Source organism: Phyllopteryx taeniolatus, chromosome 20, assembly GCF_024500385.1.
Source record: "Phyllopteryx taeniolatus isolate TA_2022b chromosome 20, UOR_Ptae_1.2, whole genome shotgun sequence".
NCBI lineage: Eukaryota > Metazoa > Chordata > Actinopteri > Syngnathiformes > Syngnathidae > Phyllopteryx > Phyllopteryx taeniolatus.
Genome location: NC_084521.1, coordinates 4310165 through 4330376, shown reverse-complemented (window position 1 = coordinate 4330376; position 20212 = coordinate 4310165). Strand labels below are relative to the sequence as shown.

At 42.2% G+C, this 20212-nt stretch overlaps 2 protein-coding genes across 5 annotated transcripts in view; both read right to left on the bottom strand.

The window, feature by feature from the left end:
• The window catches only part of LOC133470145 (zinc transporter ZIP12-like), a 44827-nt gene extending 42300 nt beyond the window's left edge, over positions 1 to 2527 (bottom strand). For both annotated transcript variants that reach the window (XM_061758154.1, XM_061758155.1), the window contains exon 1: positions 1091 to 2527. In XM_061758154.1, the coding sequence (XP_061614138.1) occupies positions 1091 to 1348 (258 nt within the window). In that variant the 5' untranslated portion in view covers positions 1349 to 2527. The remainder of the gene's footprint in view (positions 1 to 1090) is intronic.
• Positions 2528 to 2657: 130 nt separating this feature from the next.
• Positions 2658 to 19461, bottom strand: mrc1a (mannose receptor, C type 1a). 3 transcript variants are annotated; one of them, XM_061758141.1, is made up of 30 exons: positions 19319 to 19461; positions 15910 to 16311; positions 14675 to 14848; positions 13977 to 14135; positions 13791 to 13904; positions 13251 to 13391; positions 12722 to 12901; positions 12491 to 12648; positions 12250 to 12366; positions 12062 to 12177; positions 11852 to 12000; positions 11039 to 11238; positions 10376 to 10491; positions 10213 to 10294; positions 9473 to 9617; positions 9285 to 9323; positions 8436 to 8664; positions 7867 to 7967; positions 7451 to 7590; positions 6842 to 6947; positions 5816 to 5988; positions 5614 to 5719; positions 5049 to 5281; positions 4731 to 4896; positions 4506 to 4658; positions 4312 to 4428; positions 4199 to 4235; positions 4077 to 4123; positions 3203 to 3235; positions 2658 to 3106 (listed from the first exon to the last, which is right to left on the bottom strand). In XM_061758141.1, exons 1-30 carry the CDS (start codon positions 19377 to 19379, stop codon positions 2871 to 2873), a joined length of 4230 nt encoding a protein of 1409 aa, XP_061614125.1. In that variant the 5' UTR covers positions 19380 to 19461; the 3' UTR covers positions 2658 to 2870. The 3 variants fall into 3 exon arrangements, with proteins under 3 accessions (XP_061614125.1, XP_061614123.1, XP_061614124.1); XM_061758139.1 differs by having other exon boundaries at positions 4077 to 4235; XM_061758140.1 differs by having other exon boundaries at positions 4077 to 4235; positions 13977 to 14132.
• Positions 19462 to 20212: the final 751 nt, after the last annotated feature.

The window sequence follows — 20212 nt, the reverse complement described above, 5'->3', positions numbered from 1 at the left end:
GTTCTTATCTTGTCACCTTGTCCCCAAAATCAGGGGTAGAGTAGGAGTATTTTTTTGTCTTTTAAGGTACCATCAAACCCTTGTTCCTACCATGTCCCAAGAAATGGTTCCAGAAGGAGTCCACTTCAGACTTTTAATTATACAACCTAGTCTTTGTTCCTGCCTTGTCCCCAGAAAGGCGTGCATTTTGTCTTGTCTTTCAAGGTATATGCAGTACACTGATGTACCTTTTTAGGGTTAATTATTGGACTTCAATTTAACTAGGGCTGAAAAGGCACAGGTATGGTTCCAAGCTAAAGAAAAGAAACATATGAGGGTACAACCCCAATGAAAACCTTGAAGGTACCGGGTGTAAAGGCTCATGTATGCTTCCTACATTATATGTTTGAAAATAGACGCATTTAGACATCACTACTACACTTCCAATGCGTCCATTGAATTGGAATGAAAAATAAGCAATGAATCAACCACCCTGAATCATTTTGTTGATGGTTGCTGGGAGCTGAAAGAAGGTGAACTAGACCCTGGAGTGGTCAATCACAGGGCACATACGGAGATAGACGACCATTAACATGCGCGTTTACACGTCACTGAGTGGGAACTGAACCCACAGTAGGGAAGTCAGGGGAGTGAACCACTGCACCCTCAGTAACTTCATTGGTGCCTGTCATTTCAGGAAATATTTTGCTTTGAAATTCAACACTGCTCTCCCACGGTTTCTGGCAAAATGAACCTTGAAAGTGTACCCAGTGTTTCTTAAAAACGGTCATTTGGTTGAAAGAGATTGTTGTCAATCCGGCTACAACATTAACAGGATTGGTGAAGCACTAGATATCGAGAGCACGCTATTCAAAAACAAAGAAATTCCGGAATCTCATCGAGGACTCCTTTCGAGGCTCTGAATGCCATTGTCAGGCAGCATCACACTGACGTGAAATATCCCTAAGTCCACTCTTTGGAATTCACCGTGTCAAAAGCAAGTATGCCCCAAAGAGAGCCACTCGGTATGAATGAGACATAAAGGTCAAGAACTTAAGCCTTACATTCCAGTCGTGACAAACAACATTTGTTTTGGTGGAAATGAGCCTACCTTGTCACAGACTTCTTGAGAGGCACCAGTCTTCTCTGGGCAGTTCACCGCCAGAAGAATCGCAGAAACAAGGACGCCGATGTGGTTCTTCTGCAGGTGCGCCTCTTCATCCGGGCTGAATGGTAGATCCAAGACTCTGAGGACCTCCTTAAGATTGGACTCTGCTTGGACTCTCCCCAGTAGACACATCAGTAGCAGCAGAACATGAGGAACTGTGAATCTCCAGAAGCACATGTTGCTATAGAGGTTGGTGACCATCCAAACGTGGAGTCTGGAGGACGAGAGGCCTTGGCGGTCACCCTCCGCTTGAACTAACCCTTACAGTGCAGCCAAAGCCGGGCCCCTTGGTCCACAACAAAAGGATTAATGCAGCCAGTCAGAGAGCACAGGGGCAGGGAGAAAGCGGCAGGGTGTCAAGGGGGAGAGCTTAATTAGTATTTAGAAAAAAACTTGTGTTTGGCATTTGAGGCTGGGGAAAAATACTCAAATTAAAAACAAGGTCATTGGGAATGCTTTAGGAGACACAGTACATCTAGTACATCCCTCCTAAAAAAAAAAAAAAAAAACAGGTTTTTTTGAATGATCTCTGAGTCATTGCTGTTTGGGGTTTTTTTCTTCACAAAAAACACGTTTGAACATCCTCCCACTCTTGATCAAAACGACCGAGCACAGTAAGGAATGTTTGTGAAGCCTCTGAAAAGCTGAAGTCTACCTGTCCGTGGGTGAAAAAGGACCACTCGTCAGCTGTTTGGGCAGAATTCTGGGTACTGCAAAAGGGTAATAATTGGAAGTCAGCTCTTGAGGATTAGTCTCTGTGGTTGCCATGGAGAGGGTTGCCTGGTGGGCTAATTGGCTGCTGCTAATTGAGGTGATTGAACGGCAGTTGACATCCGACGGAGAAATATTTAGCTGTTTTTTTTTATATCCAAGTGTCATTAAGTGGGTTACAAACATAATGATAATCGGGCCGATTTGCGTATTTTCATTCCCTTACAATCAAAGTCAGTAAAGGCCCAGTTATCGGCTCTCTTTGAAAGATGATGCTTAGTGTTTATCTAGTGATGTGGGATGTGTTAGGAGTGATTTTTATTTTCCGATCTGCCCAGAAAACGGTCAGAGAAGGCAATCGTAAATGTAAAATCTGTGCAATATTCAAAGTCAATTACTCACATCCCGACAATTGGGCTAAATTTGAGCATTTCCCCTCCATTGTACGCAAAAAAAAAGGTGGTCAAATATATGTGCATCCATTAGCAATGTTAGCATATAAGACTATTGTAAGAGTTAGTTGAAAACTATAAGACGGCATAGATGTATGAATGGTAGACTGCTTGTTTTCAGTTTTACGAGGAAGAAATGAATTTTTGTGCGAGCTATAATGTTTTTTGATTTAATCTATTTACAATGTTATTGGCTGGCGACCAGTACAGGGTGTACCCTGCCTCTCACCCGAAGATAGCTGGGATGGGCTCCAGCACCCCCGCGACCCTAGTGACAAGAAGCGGTACAGAAAATGGATGGATAATTACCATGTCAGCCAGTAGAGAAAAAAACAAAAGGCCAAAAACATCTTTATATTTTCTTTACTCTTAAAGCCCTATTGTAAAAACAAAAAACTGTTGATGATTCTTCAAAGTAAAAAATCTTATGTACACATTTAAAAAAAAAAAAAAAAAAATCACATCTTTTGAAGTGTTATTTAGTGCAGTTCCAGTATTCGCATGGATTACTAGAACAGAAAACAATCTCGGGATTGTCATTCGTGCACGATGGTGTCCGGCTACGCTTGTTCGTTCTGCTCAATGTTGCCCACCAAGCCCTTGGTGTCCACCGGAGCTCGGTTGGGATTATTGAAGTACAACTTGTTGACGAAGGTGGACTCCCCCGACAGGGAGGGGGCCGGCATATTTTTCCGGAAGAACAGGAATGCGCCCAGTCCTGCCAGGGCCAGGACCACCAGCACCACGGCCACGGTGATGCCGGTGGAGCCATTGGATACCTCTTCCATGATATGAGCTATTTATAAAAAAAATAAAATAAATAAAATAAAAAAAGCCAAATATCAATATTGAATATATAGAGCTGAAAATTAAGTATGTTTTCAATACTCACCAATAGAGGGCGGCTTTTCTGTCGGCATGATAACTGAAAAATTTGGCTTGGTATTAGTAGCTGCTGCTCTTTTTTTTCCACAGTAATATAATAAAAATGCATTTTATTTAAAGACACCTTTGAAAGCACACAAGGACATGGTACAATCAAACTGTAAAATCCAAATAAAACATTAAAAAGATAATTGTAAAAAACAATTCTAGACAAGGGGGAGTATGAAATTCTGATTCCATGTTTGAGTTTGGACTTAGGGAAGGAAATTGAGTGTTTCACAGTTCAGGTAATAGCGAGTTCCCAAATTGGAAGCACAGGTAGCCAAGCAGTGGTAGGAAGTAACAAAGTACAAATATATAAATAAATATATAGAAATATAGGGAATTCAGTTATTCCTGTTAAGTTTGAGAAAAAGTATTTTAGTTCAGTTAAACAGTCTGTGATGTAAGAGCGAAAACGTACACGACGAAGACTCTCCATAACTTCTGCTAACAACCCGGGCTAAACTTAGCTCTTCCCCGAAATATTAAGATTTTACAACAGGTGAGATGGATTACTTCAACATACTTAGTTGACACCAATTACTACTTTTCTATTAGCCACAGCTTTGGTTTCATCCTGTGACATCTTAGGATGTTACAGAAAGAGCAAAAAAATACAATCGTAAATAGACGAGCTGTTTAGCGAATAGTTGAGGATAGGTTCCATAGGACAAAAACGCAAATAGGTGTAATTGTGAATAGCGAACCACATGGGGGTTCACTGTATGTTATGAAGAATGGCCCTAGACAGAGCCCTGGAGCACGTCTGTGATGCTTGGGGAAGACTGGGAGGTGAACGATTTGAGTTGAATGAACTGAGCGACGGGAACTGACTCTACCTTTGGGTGTTTTGCAGATGAAAGAGCGGTATTTGTTGCAGTTGGTGGGCCTCCATTTCCCACTCTCAGAATGGACTTCCACGCACGAGTCAGTCGCTGGCATGCCCACCACCCAGTTGGTGTAGTCCACTGCGCTGTTGTCAATCCACGCCCACTGACCTGGAACAAGGAAGCTCTCAAACTTACCCCAGTGTGGAGTGGACTTCCTGAAAATGTGGACAAGAGCAATTCTTACTGTTGTGGGTTTTGTATAAGCCGATCCAGAAGTTCTTGGCGCCATCCTGCAGCAGTTCCAGGTTTTGTTGGATGAAAAGACTCTCCTGTGGGTCCTCGATGCTTGCCAGAGATGCCCCTAACAAACAGCCAAATAAGCACACATACTATGTACCATGTCCCTTTGAATAGGTGGTAAAAATCATCACAGCGTACCCATTTTCAGACATTCCACAGAGGCGTGGGCCCAGTTGTCCACAAACGAACTGAGGAAGGAGTAACAATGACCTCGGAATGGGATCCAGGTTGTCTTCTTCTTCAGTTCTGGACAGTTTCCGGCCAGCTGAGGAGGCTCCGTGGGCGCCAATTCTGTAAAAAGGAGGCAGGGATTTCCAAGTCGTTAGGATGACCAAGTCCGAGCAGAAGTTTTTGTTCCCAGACCTGGAGAGCGCTTGCAAAGCGAGTAGTAGGTGTTACTACACGCGGCAGTCTTCCAGGTTTTGTCCATGTCCACGTATACGCAGCCGTAGTTGATCTTGGGCTCCTCTTTGCCCCATTTGGTGTACGACAGCAGCCAGTTGTCCACCCACTTGAAGCGACCTCCCGTCTGTTGAGGGGAAACCACAACCAGAAGCTCAGGAACCTCTTCTGTTAGGTCCCAATAACATTTTAGTAGGAAAGAGGAGCACGGTTGGCCTTGTGTGATTGGTGTGGTTATGTCGGGGTCTTGTGTTTGAAAATCAGGATTTACTCATTTACCACATTGCTGTTCAGGCCGATCCACACGGGCTCGTTGAACTTGGAGATCTGCAGCGTGACGTAAGCCTGTGCCACGGGGTCGAGTACGCTGGCCAGCTCGGCGTCGTCCGCCTGGCACTGCCTACGCGCCTCGTCCCAGTGCATCTTCTGTGACAACAGCTTGTACGAGTCGTTGCCCAGCTTGGAAAAGGTCTTGGGCGACACTGTAGTGGCCGCAGCCGCGATCTGGGAATCTTTGGAGGCAAGTCACATTAGTTGGTTGATTGCTGACCCCAATAATAATAATAAAAAAAGATTTTCCCGCAGATATAAAAAAAAAAAAATGATCATCATGACCCATTGAACATTTGAACTGTCAAAATAAACATGAATAATTTTTAAATACATTTTTTTAAAGAAAAAAAGGCCAGCAGCATATTTTTAAATATAAAAGGAACAAATCAGGTCAGCAGAAGTGTAATACCAAATTTAACCCCCCCCAAAAATTCTAGATGTTTAAAACTGTCGTGAGCCGCTGTATGTTTAAACCATAGAAAATTCTGAATTAATTCTTGACGCTACTTACCGCTGTTTCGTTTACAGATGAAGCCGCGTTTTATGCCACATTCCTCCACTTTCCAGAGTCCCATCTGTTTAGAAACGCTGCCCACCATCATCACACAGTCCAAAGCCTGTTGACAGAAACAAACGACCTTATGCTAAACGAGCCCGTTTTTATTCCCTCGTTGTCGAGAGGGAGAGCAAAAAAATAAAAAATACAAAAATACCTCCTCCGTGAAGGAGTAGCGTCCCTCCGGCATGGATGTGGGATGCCCTTTGGCCCAGTTGGTGTACGACACGCCTCGGCCGTCCGTCCACATGAAGTGCATCTCCCAGTTGATGTCGTTCATGCCGAGCCACAGGTCCTCCCTGTACCTCAGCAGCTGCATGGTCAGGAACGCTAGAGAAAGAACATTTGGGGATTTACGGTCGGTCCCCTTTTAATCCGCGCAATTTTCGGGAGATTGACAGACGTGATTTTTTGTGGGGGGGGGTTATGGTAGTAAACTGCAATTCGGGGTATTTTCAGAACTGATAGTCTCGTTTTAACCTGTGTAACTTTGAGGATCTATGGCGGTCTTGATTTAAGGGATTTATGGTAGTCTTAAATGCAACCGATGCAACTTTTGGGGGATTTACAGTAGTTTTGTTTTAACCTGTCCACCTTTTGGGGAATTTAAAGTAGTCTTGTTTTAAAGGATTTACAGAAGTCTTGTGCAACTTTTAGTTTTAGTTTCGCTTGACCCAATGCAACTTTTGAGGGTTATATGGTAGTCATATATTTAGATCCATGCTATTTTGGGGGATTTATGGTAGTCTTATTTTAAGGGATCTACGCTGGTCATGTGCACATTTTGGGGATGTACATTTTTGGGGATTTACACTAGTCTTTTACACGAGGGATGAATGGTAGTCTTGTGCAAATCTTAGGGATTTACGTTAGTCTTATTTTAACCTGCGCAAGTTTCGGGCAGGATTTAAAGTTGTCTAAACCGAGCAGGCTTCATCTGTTCACGTGAGGTGAAACGTCTTCTACGAAAAGAAGAACAGTCCAGTTGCGTTCGATCCAATGCTCTGCGATTAAATGATCTTGATGAAGGCGAATATTCACAGGAACGTTTCAGAAAGAGATTGGATAAAACCTGAGGATAGGTTCCTGCTAAAAACCATGTAGAGATGGATTTCTGAATAGTGAACAGCAAATATGCAGGAGATTACTGAAAGTGATAATTAGAGGACCCGCCGTACTGTACCTTGCTCCCGCTCGCTGACGACAGACACCAGATTCCCTCCCTGGTTTTTGCAGTGCTCCCTGGCGTCCTGCCACGATTTTTTGTCGGCACCCACAAACTTGTAGCACTGTGCAAACCAGATAAAAAGTCAAGATGACCAAAGAAATAAATCACATGTGAGAGTTTTCACATGTGAGAGGGAGGACTTCAAAGAGGCGCCTGTGAGTTGGTCGCCCGATAAAACAGCTCCGCTAACTTTCTACTAATTCGTAGTTCTCCACCGTTTTTCAAAAACATCATTAAGTGTTCATTTTGTGTCGTGTTAACCTCTTTTGGACTGTTTTTAACAATTTGGCAGTGGCATTCTTTGGCGTTTGTTGTTGCATGTGACTGTAAACCGGTTTACAGCAGCTTTGTTACTCTCTCCTTTATTTACACTTTCCACCCTTTATTCTTTTTGCGTCATGCTAACCCGGTTGCACAATCACAACATTTTACCCAGCCTTGGTATTTTATTTAGCAGAGAATACCGTCACTATTAGACTTTCGCCGTTTGCCTAAACTGCTCCAGCTGTTGTTAAAGTGTACACGAAATAAAGTTTCCCCAGAATTCCTCCTCCTCACGCTTACCTTGCCTTGGAATGCCAGCCACTCGGGCGCGCATCCTCCCTTCGGCTCGGCGGTGGCCATCACGGTGGTGTTGACGAACATGCTGCTTCTTTTGCATACGGACGGCAGCTCCATGCCGCAGTTGATGTCGTTCCAGTAGCCTTCAATATACAGTGCTTGATATTTAGCTCATAGTTTTACCTGACATGTACAATTTGAGACTGAAAATTGGAATGGTGTGAATCAGTCTTTTTTTTTTCACATTTTCCCCCTCTGTTCTCTATGTCTTTTTATCTTTTCAAGCGTTTGCTCTTGTTTCCCCCCTCCTTTCTTGTTTTTGGTTGCAGTAACCATTGCATTTTTAAACCCTGTTTTGGTGCTTGTCTAATCCATTTGTTGTGAAGCACTGTAACGAGTAATTCATGCACCGGGCTTACCCATGCTCTTGTATATGGTCACACAGTTTTCATCATTGTTGGCAAAGTTGGGCTCATTTTGTTCCCACGCCGTGTATGTCACTGGGGTTTCATCCAACCAGCTGAAAGCAGACAGATTTTTTTTTTTTCCATATTTAAAAAAAATAATAATTTAAGTTTACAAAACTTACAATTTAGATCATTACAAGTCAAGATTACCACTTATTTTCTTAACTTTTTTCAACTCTAAATATATATATATATATATGGAACTTTATTCACATATTCTTGTGAGAGGGATACTTTTTTTCCTCAACATATAATTTTGTTTAATCTCAAACATTACTTTTTTTACACGTTTATTTCCTCAAACATACAAGACATATGGACTTTATTATTTCCAACTTTATTATCATGAATAAAAATCTTGAAAATATTTATTTTTCCTCAAACTGCACTTGTGTACATGTTGCTTTGTGTAAATATGCACTTTTTTTCCTTCAAAATTCTTTGTAAGATTACCACTTATAAATTTTTTTCCCCCGTGAAGTACTTAACTTTATTGTCATGAAAAATGTACTTTGAATTACCTAAAGGAGTGGTCTAGATTGACAGTGAGGCCGATGTAGTACTGGTCCTCTGAGCCCTTGAGAATCTGTTTCCACAGAAACTTCCTCTCGCTCTCCGCCGTGATGACGGCCAGCTCAGCAAAGTTCTTATTGCAGAAAGCCCGTGCAGCCTCCATGGGCTGCTGATCCATGTTGATGAAGTATTGCGAGTCGTTGTAAACCAGCCAGCCGTCCACGGTGGTGTTGAACGCTGTTTGGCAGGGAGAATCGGCAGAGCACACTTTTGAAATGTCTTGTGTTCCCTGTCAAATCTGGTCCTGTGCACATTCTCCAGTGGACTTAAGCACTTTCACTCTTGCATGCTCCTCGGGCTGTAGTAAGTGTCCATTGGGACCTTGTAACTGTTACCAAGGGTGTCCCTCAGGGGTCAATTCTGGGTCCGGTGCTTTTTATCCTTTCTATTATACAGTATATTATATGAAACATCATATTGCACTTGAAGTTTGGTTTTGGTTACAACATATGTTCCCACACGTTGTAAGCGACTTCCAGAAAAGAAAAAAAAAAATATATATATGTATTTTTTTCCCAAAGTGTGCGATATTTTTCTGATGGACTTTAGTGACATTCACAAGTCTTGGGAAAATGCATGCGCCATGATTTACAGCCAACCTCAGAATTCAATTGGTGGTTGCGCACAAATTCCCAGGCTACTCGTGGTGGTTGTGTCAGAAGTCTGGACGGGAGAATGCGCGTGGATGAAAAGTGCGCAAGCTCAGGCTTGTAAAAAAAGATTTACACACAAATGGGAGACTATAGCCCTTAGTTAGCAACATAATTAAAGTGGATTCTAACTCTTTAATGTCTTACTTGGCATGATGACGACAGGCTCGGGTTTGGGAGTCACTCCTGCAAATACAACAACTCATCAAAAAGACCACTTTAAGTCATTTATGGACATGAGGGGTGGAGCTACAGGAATTATGTGTACGTATATGAGAAGTGGCTGTGAGAGACAAGTGTGTTTGTATGTGTGTGTGCGTGCGTGTGTGTATTACCTTTGCGTATCTGGCAGATCCAGTCGTTGTAGAACTCGCAGTGTCGGTCGTTCCACTGTCGTCTGTAATAGAATTGAACTTCTGTGCAGTGCTCGACGTCGTTGTGGTTGTTGGGCTCCCCGAAGCCCCAGTTCTCAGAGCCGTACTAAATCACAGTTTATTATTATTATTATTAATAATGGATGACATTTGAACTAAACAAGTGTTAGGGCCACACTTAAAAAGAAAATTACGTGATTCAAGTCATACTCTTACAAGAATAAAGTCCTATACTTGATAAAAAGGTCTGTTTACTTTTTTTCCTCAAAATAACTTTTTTTCTTAAAAATGTAAAAAAAATTCTCAACATCATATGACTTTATTCCCATAATATCATCTTTTTTCTTTATGATATACATATTTTTTTCCCTGAAAATGTATTACTATATTTCTGTAAGATTCCAACCTTTTTCTTAAAACGTATGAATTTTTTATGCAATTTTATTCTCAGAAGATTTTTTTTTTTCAATAAACACCCTTTTTTCAGGAGGATGTATGACTTTTTTCTTGAAAAGATACATTTTTCTGGAAAAATTACATCATCCATCCATCCATTTTCTACCGCTTAGCCGGTACATTACATCATTTTTACTTTATTGAAGTGTATTTTTTGTAGTGTGCCCTTACCACTCCTTAGTACAAAATGCAGCATTTAAAAAAACATATATAATTTTTTTTTTAAAATACAAAAGGGTACACACAGGCGATCCGTCACTCCAGACGAAACCTTCATTGGTGCCGAGTAAGCTGAGTCCGATCCAGGCTGGGTCTGACGAATGAAACCTTAGCGGCAGCACAACTCCTTAACACACACTCAGCTGACTGAGCTGGAGTTTGTGTGTGTGTGTTTGTGTGTGAACGTACTGTGCGTTGTTGAGGTCCTGAGATCCGTGTATGCTCATCAGGTCTCCATCGATGCCCCGGCAGAAGTCCTTTGCTTCATGCCAAGTCTTCTTCAGGTCCTTGCTCTTTTTGTACAGCTGCAAACATAAAACATGGGGCCGGGAATGCACTAGAATGGACATTTCTATAAAAAAAAAAAAAAATTCTCAAGTAGACATGACCTTTTTTTCCTTGAAAATTTGGAACTTTTCTTCTTGCAAATATGCCACTTGTTCTATATATATATAAATATAAATATTCTAGGAAGATGACATTTTTTTTCCTCAAAGAAATTACTTTTTGTGAGATTTTTTGTCTACAAAAATAAGTTTTTCTAAAATATATGACTTCAGTCACAAAAGAGTGACTTTTTACTTGAAAATATACCACTTTTATGGGAAAATATTTAACTGTTCTGATAAGATTGCAAATTTTTCTCTTAAATATGTGACTGACTTTATTTTTGTAAAATCACAACTTTAGTTTGAGAATACACATCTTTTTTTCTCAAACATAAATGTGTTTTTTTTTCTTGAAAATTTTGCCTTTTTTTTCCTTCTAAAAAATACAACTTTTTGCACGCAAGATTTTTTTTCCCTTTTTTTAGGGGGAAAAAATACAACTTGCCGCCAGACCCGCTCTTACCTTGAAGCAGACGTTTCTGTTGGCCACGGGCGTCCAACCGGAGGCGCAGTTTAGGGTGGGCGTGGTGGGCGGCACGGTGGTCACCGGGGCGCCCTCTGCAGGTTTCTTGCAGATGTACTTCTCCTTGCTGCCGCAGCTAACCACGTCCCACAGGCCGGCGGACATCCCTGTCGCCAAGGCCACGCAGCCCGCTTTACGGTCTGCAGTTCAAAACGATGCATTCACTTCAAAGATGAGTCGAGAAATGCTGAAGGTCAAACAGCATACAGCTGCGCTACATATACAGTGTGATGTCCTGTATATAGACACACTCAAATGAATTTATTTTTTCATAAAAAAAAAAAAAAAAAAGAACTCACACTTCTGTACCTGACACGCTCACATTGAAATGGATGAACAAGATTTGTTTATTTTGTATTCAATTATTTTGAATTTATTTTCTACTTCAATTTAAAATAATGTGCCCTGCGATTGGCCGGCGACCAGTTCAGGGTGTACCCCACCACTCGGCCAAAGATAGCTGGGATAGGATCCAGCACGCTTCTAAACTTCTAAAGCCGTCAGTGGTAGTTTAATAAAATACAAAAATTCAATCTTATACTTGACATGCCAATGTACAACGTGTATCTATATATATTATTGTAATGTATTTTTAATACAATTCAAAATGTAATTTAAAAAATAAAAAAGGCAATGCCATTTTAATTACATTTTGAAATACAACAAAAATACACACACATATATATATATATATATATTTTTTTTAAATTGAATTCAACTTAAAAAAAATTTTTTTTAATTGGAATCCTGTACCTGGCATGCCCACGTTGAAATGAGTGAAGGAGACTTTCCGCCGGCTGGTCCAAGTGAAGGTATGCTTATCTTCTGCTTTGGAGAATCCCGTCCAGAAATATTTCTCCGGCCTGAGGCCCACCAGGCTGGTCAGGAAGGCGTTCTCGTACCTGTGGAAAGAAGAAATAACTTTAGTAAAGCACTATATGAGGAAGTGGTGGGAAAAAATACCTGTCGGCCACATCCACTAGGTTTCCTCCATCCTGCGAGCACGCCTGCTTTGCCTCATCAAAAGTTTTCTTCTCAGCTCCAATGGTGTAGCAATAGGAGCCGTACCTGAGTGAGCCCTAAAAAAACAACAATAATAATCAGGAATTTTATTGAAAACAGACCATTTGAGTTTTTGCCGGATCCCTCACAAGCTTGCATCCCAGATTGCTTTCCTGGTGGGTTCCTTCCGCCGCTTTAGAGGAGGCTTTCTTCTTACAAATGTATCCGTACGCCTTCTCGCACATGTGGTCGGCCCATCTGCCGTCCTAAAAACACAAGAGGACCATTTCAATTTCAATTTTTGGAGCTTGTTTTGTCCATTCAGCTTGCCCACCACCCTAAAGGAGGACAAGTGCTTTAGAAAATGGATGGATGGATGTTTTTGCTCACTTTTCCCCGGATGAGTACGCAGTCCTCCCGGAGGTTGGTGGCGTGGGTGGGCTCGTCCGTCATCCACTGGGTGAAGGTGACTTGCGAGCGATCGGACCACTCGAACAACATCTGGCTCCTCTGGTCGTTCAGGCCGATCCATAGGACATCCGTTGTCACTAAAAATATTTTTTTTTCCTGTTTTCGAAAGGTTTTGGACTTCTTTAAACCAACACTGCCCCTGCGTCTTACAGTATCCGGACTGGGCGATGATGAAACTCTGCTCTTCGATGTTGTGAATGCTGGCCAGGTCGGCGTCATCCCTGCGGCAGGCGGTCAAAGCGTCCTTCCACATTTTCTTGCTCCTCTCGAGGAAGTAACAGTTGCCGCCGTAAGGGACCCAGTGGTTGGGGCAGAAGCTGGGCTCGTTGACTGCATCCAAAGGATTACATTTATAAAGTTAGGGCGTTATTTGACAAAAACTCAAATTTCATCGCAAAAAACTGAAATGGCTGCTTCAAACCAAAATGGCAGGCTTGCTGTGTCTTTTCAAGCATGGGTTCTTGAGACTTTTCTGTGGCTCAACTCATGATAGACATGTCTACCAAATTTCATGTTGCTCAGTCAAACTGTCTGTGAGGGCTGAATTTTCCAAAAAGTCCAGGGTGGGGCGCTATCAAGGTCTGCAAACTCTAAAACGGCTGCTTCAAACCAAAATGGCAGACTTCCTGTGTGTTATCAGACGTGGGTTCTATAGATTGGCAGGATGACATCATCTTACTGGGCAGCGGAGGAAGACTGCTGGAGTTCCCTTTGCAGCAAATGTATCCCAGCTTCTTGGTGCAGGTGCTGGTCTCCCATTTGGAGGCCTTGCCGGCATTTAAGGTGGCGCAGTTCATGCCAGGATCGGAGGAGGGATGACCTGTTGGGAAACGCCGATCGGGAGACTAGTTACGAAGTTGTCCAATTGTATGTGACAAATGTTCATGTTGATATGACAACACTTTCAAATGGGTCAGTTTGACCCGCAATGTAACAATGGGGTTGAACTGTAAAATGGGACAATTTGACCCACAACATTGCAGAAGAGTTCAACTTACACGGGTCAACGTTGCGGGTTATCTTGCGGGTACAATTGACCCATTTTACATTTTACACATCCCATTGTTACATTGGGGTTGAAATTGAACACGTTTAAGTTGAACCCTTATGTTATAGGCCAAATTGACCTACATGTGACATCATGTAAATTGAGTCAATTATCAATGATAGATCATATCATTTTATGAATCTATATATAAAATGAGTAGTCTTGATTGACCTGGTGCCCAGTTTAAATATCGGAAGGGGTTCCCGTTGCTCCACTGCCATCCCGCCTCATAGTCCAAACTGTTGAGTCCGATCCACAGGGCGCTTCCCAAGGTGCTGGTCAGTCCTGCGTGGAGTCAATAACCCCATCAGTTTTCATCCAGTCAAGGGCGGAGTTTGTCGTGTGTTTTTGTGGCACCTGAAATGTAGGACTGCTCGTGGAGCTCCACGATGCTGAGGAGATCGGCACCCTGCTGCTGGCAGCTCTTCCGGGCCTGGTGCCAAGTCAGCACGGCCTGAACGTTGCGCTGGTACTGAACCCCGGTCACCGGGTCCGTGTCCCAGCCCGACGACACTGCTTTTCAGATTGACACGAGAGTAAGGTCAGGTGTGCAAATCTCACGTGACTTGAGCAAATCTCGATCACGTCGTTGGCAGTGAAGCGTGTTGAGGGTGAGATTGAGAATGTTCAAATATAAAGGGTCGGTGGTTTTAATTTACTTTAGTTTTATTAACACATTTTCACACTTTAATAATAAAGTCATTATTAACTTAACTACTCAATATGTTGTTTACACAATTCAAGTTTTGTAGGGGATTTTTATCTAACTGTACTATGGGTCAGTTTGACCCCCAGCATAACAGGAGGGTTAAATCCACATGTGCTGATTTGCAGTCATTTTGCAGACGTTGCGGAGGGGATGAGAGGCCTGTGGGAAGAGGAAAACAAAGACTGCTGACAAGCCAGGGCCGGGTGCATGTTGTCCTGTCAAGGGGGGGGTCATAAACCTCAATTGTTATCACTGACCTCTTTCAGGGCAGAAAATGACATAAAAACATTTGTGTTTGGACTTAAAGACTTTTTGTTAGACGGTATTATGCGTGTTTTGCACCAACCTTTGGTGGGACAAAAGCCCCACTTCTTCTCGCTGTTGTAGTTGGATTTGGTGGCGCACCACAGCTGCCCGTCGGGGCGGCCTGCCTTGGTGCACTCCGAGTACCACTGCTCGCCAAATTTGAACGGGAACAGGCATGGGGTGCCGAAGGAGTTGCCCCCGATAGTGAAAATCTCTGCGGAGACAACGGATACAGCGCTGATCTTTGCCCATTGTAATGAATGGAAATGCCATTAATTCGTCCCGGCTTCCCCCCCCAAAACAATGAAAATTGCTGTAATGTGTATTTTAATGAGGAAAAATAGTACTCCAAAATATTGTATTTTATAAAAACATACAGTAGTGACCTAATTAATTAAACTGTAAAACCGTTTTTTTGTCACACATCAATTGAATGGCCATTGTTGTGAGCATAAGGACCAAAACAAACAGTTTGTTTCCCAGAAGATATTTGCGAAATTGATGACATGGCTTTGAAGGGCTTGTTCAAAAGTTGACTCAGAAAACAGAGTTGAAAAAAAAATAAAAAATTAATGGACAATGTAGTAAATTTTTTTTATTGCAGCCCAAAACCGTTGTCTCATATGTTGCGAGAACTTTTACTTTAAGAGGCACTTCCGAACGAAACACGGATCCTTCCGCCAAAAATATCCACTGAACATGGAGGCCAGAACGCTCAAGATAAGTCAACTGAGATTTATTCATGTTCATGCAATGCTGTTCTTTGGAAGGATCAAAATCATTTCAGATATTATTTTTTCATGGAAAACATCCGATTTGCAAAACCACAAATAAATTCTAGGTTCACCTCCAGCACACCCGCCACTACCGATAGACCGATACTGTTTTTACAGGGCTGATACCCATGATTAGTAGTCAAGAGGCTGATGACCCATATTTGGACTTGGAATTCAGTTGCAGTAAAAGGGAAATTGTTGGTGTCATAATTTTGAATAATACAAACTCAAACGCTAAAGTTTGTTCAAATGCGTTTAACCATTTGTTTATTAAACAGCTTTTCAGATTTGCAACAAGTTTGTTTTTTTTCCGCCCAGACTTTAGACTGAGAAATAAAAGTGCAGCGGGCTTCCAGGGTCAGCAGAATCTCTTATTCAGTTAACTGAAAATGTAAATAAATAAATAGTTCGCTGAAGTTCAGTTTTAAATTGATCTCTTATCAGGCGTCAGATTTGTATTTTATTTTTTTAAACGCTGATGTGTCGAAATGCCAGCTACCTTGATAGCCCTTGGAGCACAGGTCCAAGTGCGTCCCGTAGATCTTCCATCGGCTCCAAGATCCCGAGCCCTTGTAGATCATCAAGCTCTTCTCGTTGCGGTTCCCCCAGTTGAGGTGCAGGTCGCGGTCCCTGAGTCCGAACAGGGTCTCGTTTTTGCACTGCCAGTGCTGCAGCTCGCTGGCCTCGTCGCACTCGAACAACAGGACCTTGACCCAGTCCTTGATCTCCACCGCGCCCAGGCACAGGTTGAGGGACAGGCTGAGCAGGCGGCCTTCCGAGGCCCAGCGGAACTGCTGGTCCTTGGCGCGCGGCGCGCAGTTGGACAACGTGACGGACGAGGCGTGAAGCACCTTCACGCACTTGTTGTGGTCCTGGTTGAAGATCAGGAAGGAGCCGCTGTCTGAAGGCACACACGCAAATTGAAAAGATTTTCCGTGCAAGAAGCTGAACGCAGTGCAAAGGTACGCACACCCTGTACTTTAGGGAAAGCCGTTTCAGCGTTGACAGCATTCGACATCCTTCCAGTGCGTGGAATTGTCTGTGGACTAGTACACTCTTTGTCCTCACTTGATAGACAATTCAGCACACTACTAGAATGAGTTTTTGTCCAATACTGTATGACATTTGGACTGCAAGTATATACATTGTATGACAGAGGCTACAGGCATGTGCCTGCGAATGTGCGACAAATGAGTGACACCTCGTAAGACATGCCTGCTCTCTCTAATTGGTTGTTTTTCCTTAGGCACAGTGGTTTCTTATATATTCAATTAGTGGCACAAGATGGCGCCAGAGACGGCAGATTTTTTTTTACAGCTCATATTTCTCATGCACTGCAGTTAAGTCATTATGACTGTTTTAATGAATATGACAAAAAGTATTTCTTTTTTGCTAACTCCTCCTTTTTTAATGCAAATGTCGAACTGTTCAATAATTCATTTATTTTTGTGCAACTTGCTGTTCTCTAACAAGGAGTTGAACAGCAATCATTTACATGCATTTTAGGTTCATCCTAAAGTTTTACCTGAAAGTCGAATAGCTCTAAAGTTTTGCGAGTAGTGTAATGCAATACCTTTTTTTGATGACTTAGCACAACAGGAACAAAACTATTCCCTGCACCCAAAATAGTTTCCCTCTATTACAACCCCAATTCCAATGAAGTTGGGACGATTAAACATAAATAAAAACAGAATACAATGATTTGCAAATCATGTCCAAATTAGGGCAGCCGTGACCCAATGGTTAAGATCATCGCCTGCCACCATGGGAGACCTAGGTTCAAGACCCCGACTGGACCATCCTCCAACATCCCCCGGACTCACGGCTGTGGTGTCCTTGAGCAAGACACTGATACCCCGAAATGCTCCCCGGGCGCTTCAGCTGCCCCCTGCGCCAGTGTGTTCCACTAACATGTGTATGTGTTCACTGTGATGGGTAAAATGCAGAGAACAAATTTTGTGTGCATGCATACATGTTCATGACAAAGGTGATCCTTCTTCTTCTCCTATATTTAATTGAATACACTACAAAGACAAGATATGTAATGTTCAAACTGATAAACTTGATTGTTTTTAGCAAATAATCATTAACTTTGAATTTTATTGCTGCAACACGTTCCAAAAAAAGCTGAGACAGGCTCATGTTTACCACTGTGTTACATCACCTTTTCTTTTAACAACATTCGATAAATGTTTGGGAACTGAGGACACTAATTGTTGAAGCTTTGTAGGTGGGATTCTTTCCCATTCTTGCTTGATGTACAGCTTCAGCTGTTCAACAGTCAGGGGTCTCCGTTGTCATATTTTACGCTTCATAATGCCCCACACATTTTCAATGGGAGACAGGTCTGGACTGCAGGCAGGCCAGTCTAGGACCCGCACTCTTTTAGTATGAAGCCACAATGTTGTAACACGTGCAGAATGTGGTTTGGCATTGTCTTGCTGAAATAAGCAGGGCCGTCCGTGAAAAAGACGTTGCTTGGATGGCAGCATATGCTTCTCCAAAACCTGTATGTACCTTTCAGCATTAATGGTGTCATGCCAAGTTACCCATGCCATTGGCACTAACACAGCCCCATACCATCGCAGATGCTGGCTTCTGAACTGCATCCATAACAGTCCGGATGGATCTTTTCCTCTTAGGCCCAGAGGACACGACATCCATAATTTCCAAAAACAATTTGAAATGTGGACTCGTCGGACCACCGAACATTTTTCCTCAATCCATATTAGATGAACTCGGGGCAAGAGAAGCCGGCGGCGTTTCTGGGCGTCGTTAAAAAAATGGCTTTTGCTTTGCATAGTAGAGTTTCAAGTTGCACTTACGGATGTAGCGCCGAACTGTATTTACTGACATTGGTTTTCTGAAGTGTTCCTGAGCCCATGTGGCGATTATCCTTTACACATCGATGTCGGTTTTTGATGCAGTGCCGCCTGAGGGATCGAAGGTCACGGGCAATGTTGGTTTACGGCCTTGCCGCTTACATGCAGTGATTTCTCCAGATTCTCTGAACCTTTTGATGATATTATGGACCGTAGATGATGAAATCCCTAAATTCCTTGCAATTGTACGTTGAGGAACATTGTCCTTAAACTGTTGGACTATTTTCTCACGCACTTGTTCACAAAGAGGCGAAACACACCCCATCTTTGCTTGTGAATGAGAATGTGAGGGAAGCTCCTTTTATACCCAATCATGGCACCCACCTGTTCCCAATTAGCCTGCTCACCTGTAGGATGTTTCAAACAAGTGTTTGTTGCAGCCATAAAATTTTAAGTTCATGATTATTTGCTAAAAACAATCAAGTTTATCAATTTGAACATTAAATATCTTGTCTTTGTAGTGTATTCAATTAAATATAGGTTGAACATGATTTGCAAATCATTGTATTCTCTTTTGATTTATGTTTAACACAACGTCCCAACTTCATTGGAATTGGGGTTGTATTTACATATAATTAATCTTATAGCATATTTTCCCAAGTCATTTTTAAACATTTTCAGAAAATAATCATTTTTTTAAAAATCAAACATAAAAAGTCAAGTTGCCTCGATTCATCTTTAGCAGATTACTGTGACCTTGATGACTGATCATCTACACAAACACAAATATTTTTAGCAAGCACGCTTGTATTTTTTTTATTTCTATTCTGATCATAAGGTAGAATTAACTTGGGTAATTATGCTATTAGGCAATCGGTATATTGCTGATACTACAAAGAACAAACAATTCAAATAAGGCCTCAGATGTGAAAATGAATGGAGTAAAAGTAACAAACTGACAAAATAATCAAATGAAGAAAAAAAATGACTTAAGTGAAGTTCATGAAGTATTTGGACTTGGTTACTTCCCACAGACACAAACTCACAGCTTTCCATGCAAGAAGCAAAATAGTCCCAACAACCTACCCACATTAGCCGCGACAGCACCCAGAAGGCAGAGCAGCAGTGCGGCGAGGGGAGGCTGCATGGTGGTGGTCGGCAGGGTGTCCAGTGGCGAAATGCTGAGGTGAGCGGCCGCCGCCGCCACGACTCCTCTTGCTTGGACATCCTGTCACATGGTGCTCAGAGAGAGAGGCTGAGTACGGCCAGGAAGCTCTACTAGAGGGAAGAAAACTCACTCGGATATTATTAGGGACAATCGGGACGTTTGATCAGGAAACTCCTGTTACTGTAGGTTCAGGGACAGTAACAATAATCACGATTTGACCCGTTGCGCGTTCAATGGTCCGGGAGAGTCTGCTACTAAATAAATCTTAAATCTCATTATCAACCCAATTTGCAAATATGCGGGTTTGTTTCTTTGTTCCACGTTTATGGGTCAATGTGACCCGCTGCATGTTTAACCTCCCCGCTAAATCATCTGTCAGCTTTTTTATTTCCCCTACTTTGTGAAACCCTAGTGACAAAATAAAACATTTTACAGGTCAATTGGACACAGAACGCATTTAACTATCCCCCATCAAAAATTCTGATAATATTTAGTACTTGTTTTTTTCAATATTGGAAATCCCCAGAAAGGAAATCAGAACATAAAATTATGCGGGTCAATTTGACCCGGGGTGTGTGAAATGATCCGGAAGAGTCACAAATGAAATAAATCCCAAATCTCATTATGAACTCAACTTGGGTGAAACCTCTTTTGTCCGAAATGTTCACGGGTCAATGTGACCCGCTACAAGTTTAACTCCCTTTCCCCCCCAAAAAAAAATATTAGCTATGGTCATTCACTCATTTAGTTCACTCTTTTGTTTTCCCCTATTTTGTAAATGACAGAAAATATCAGTAATAAAACGGTTAAAG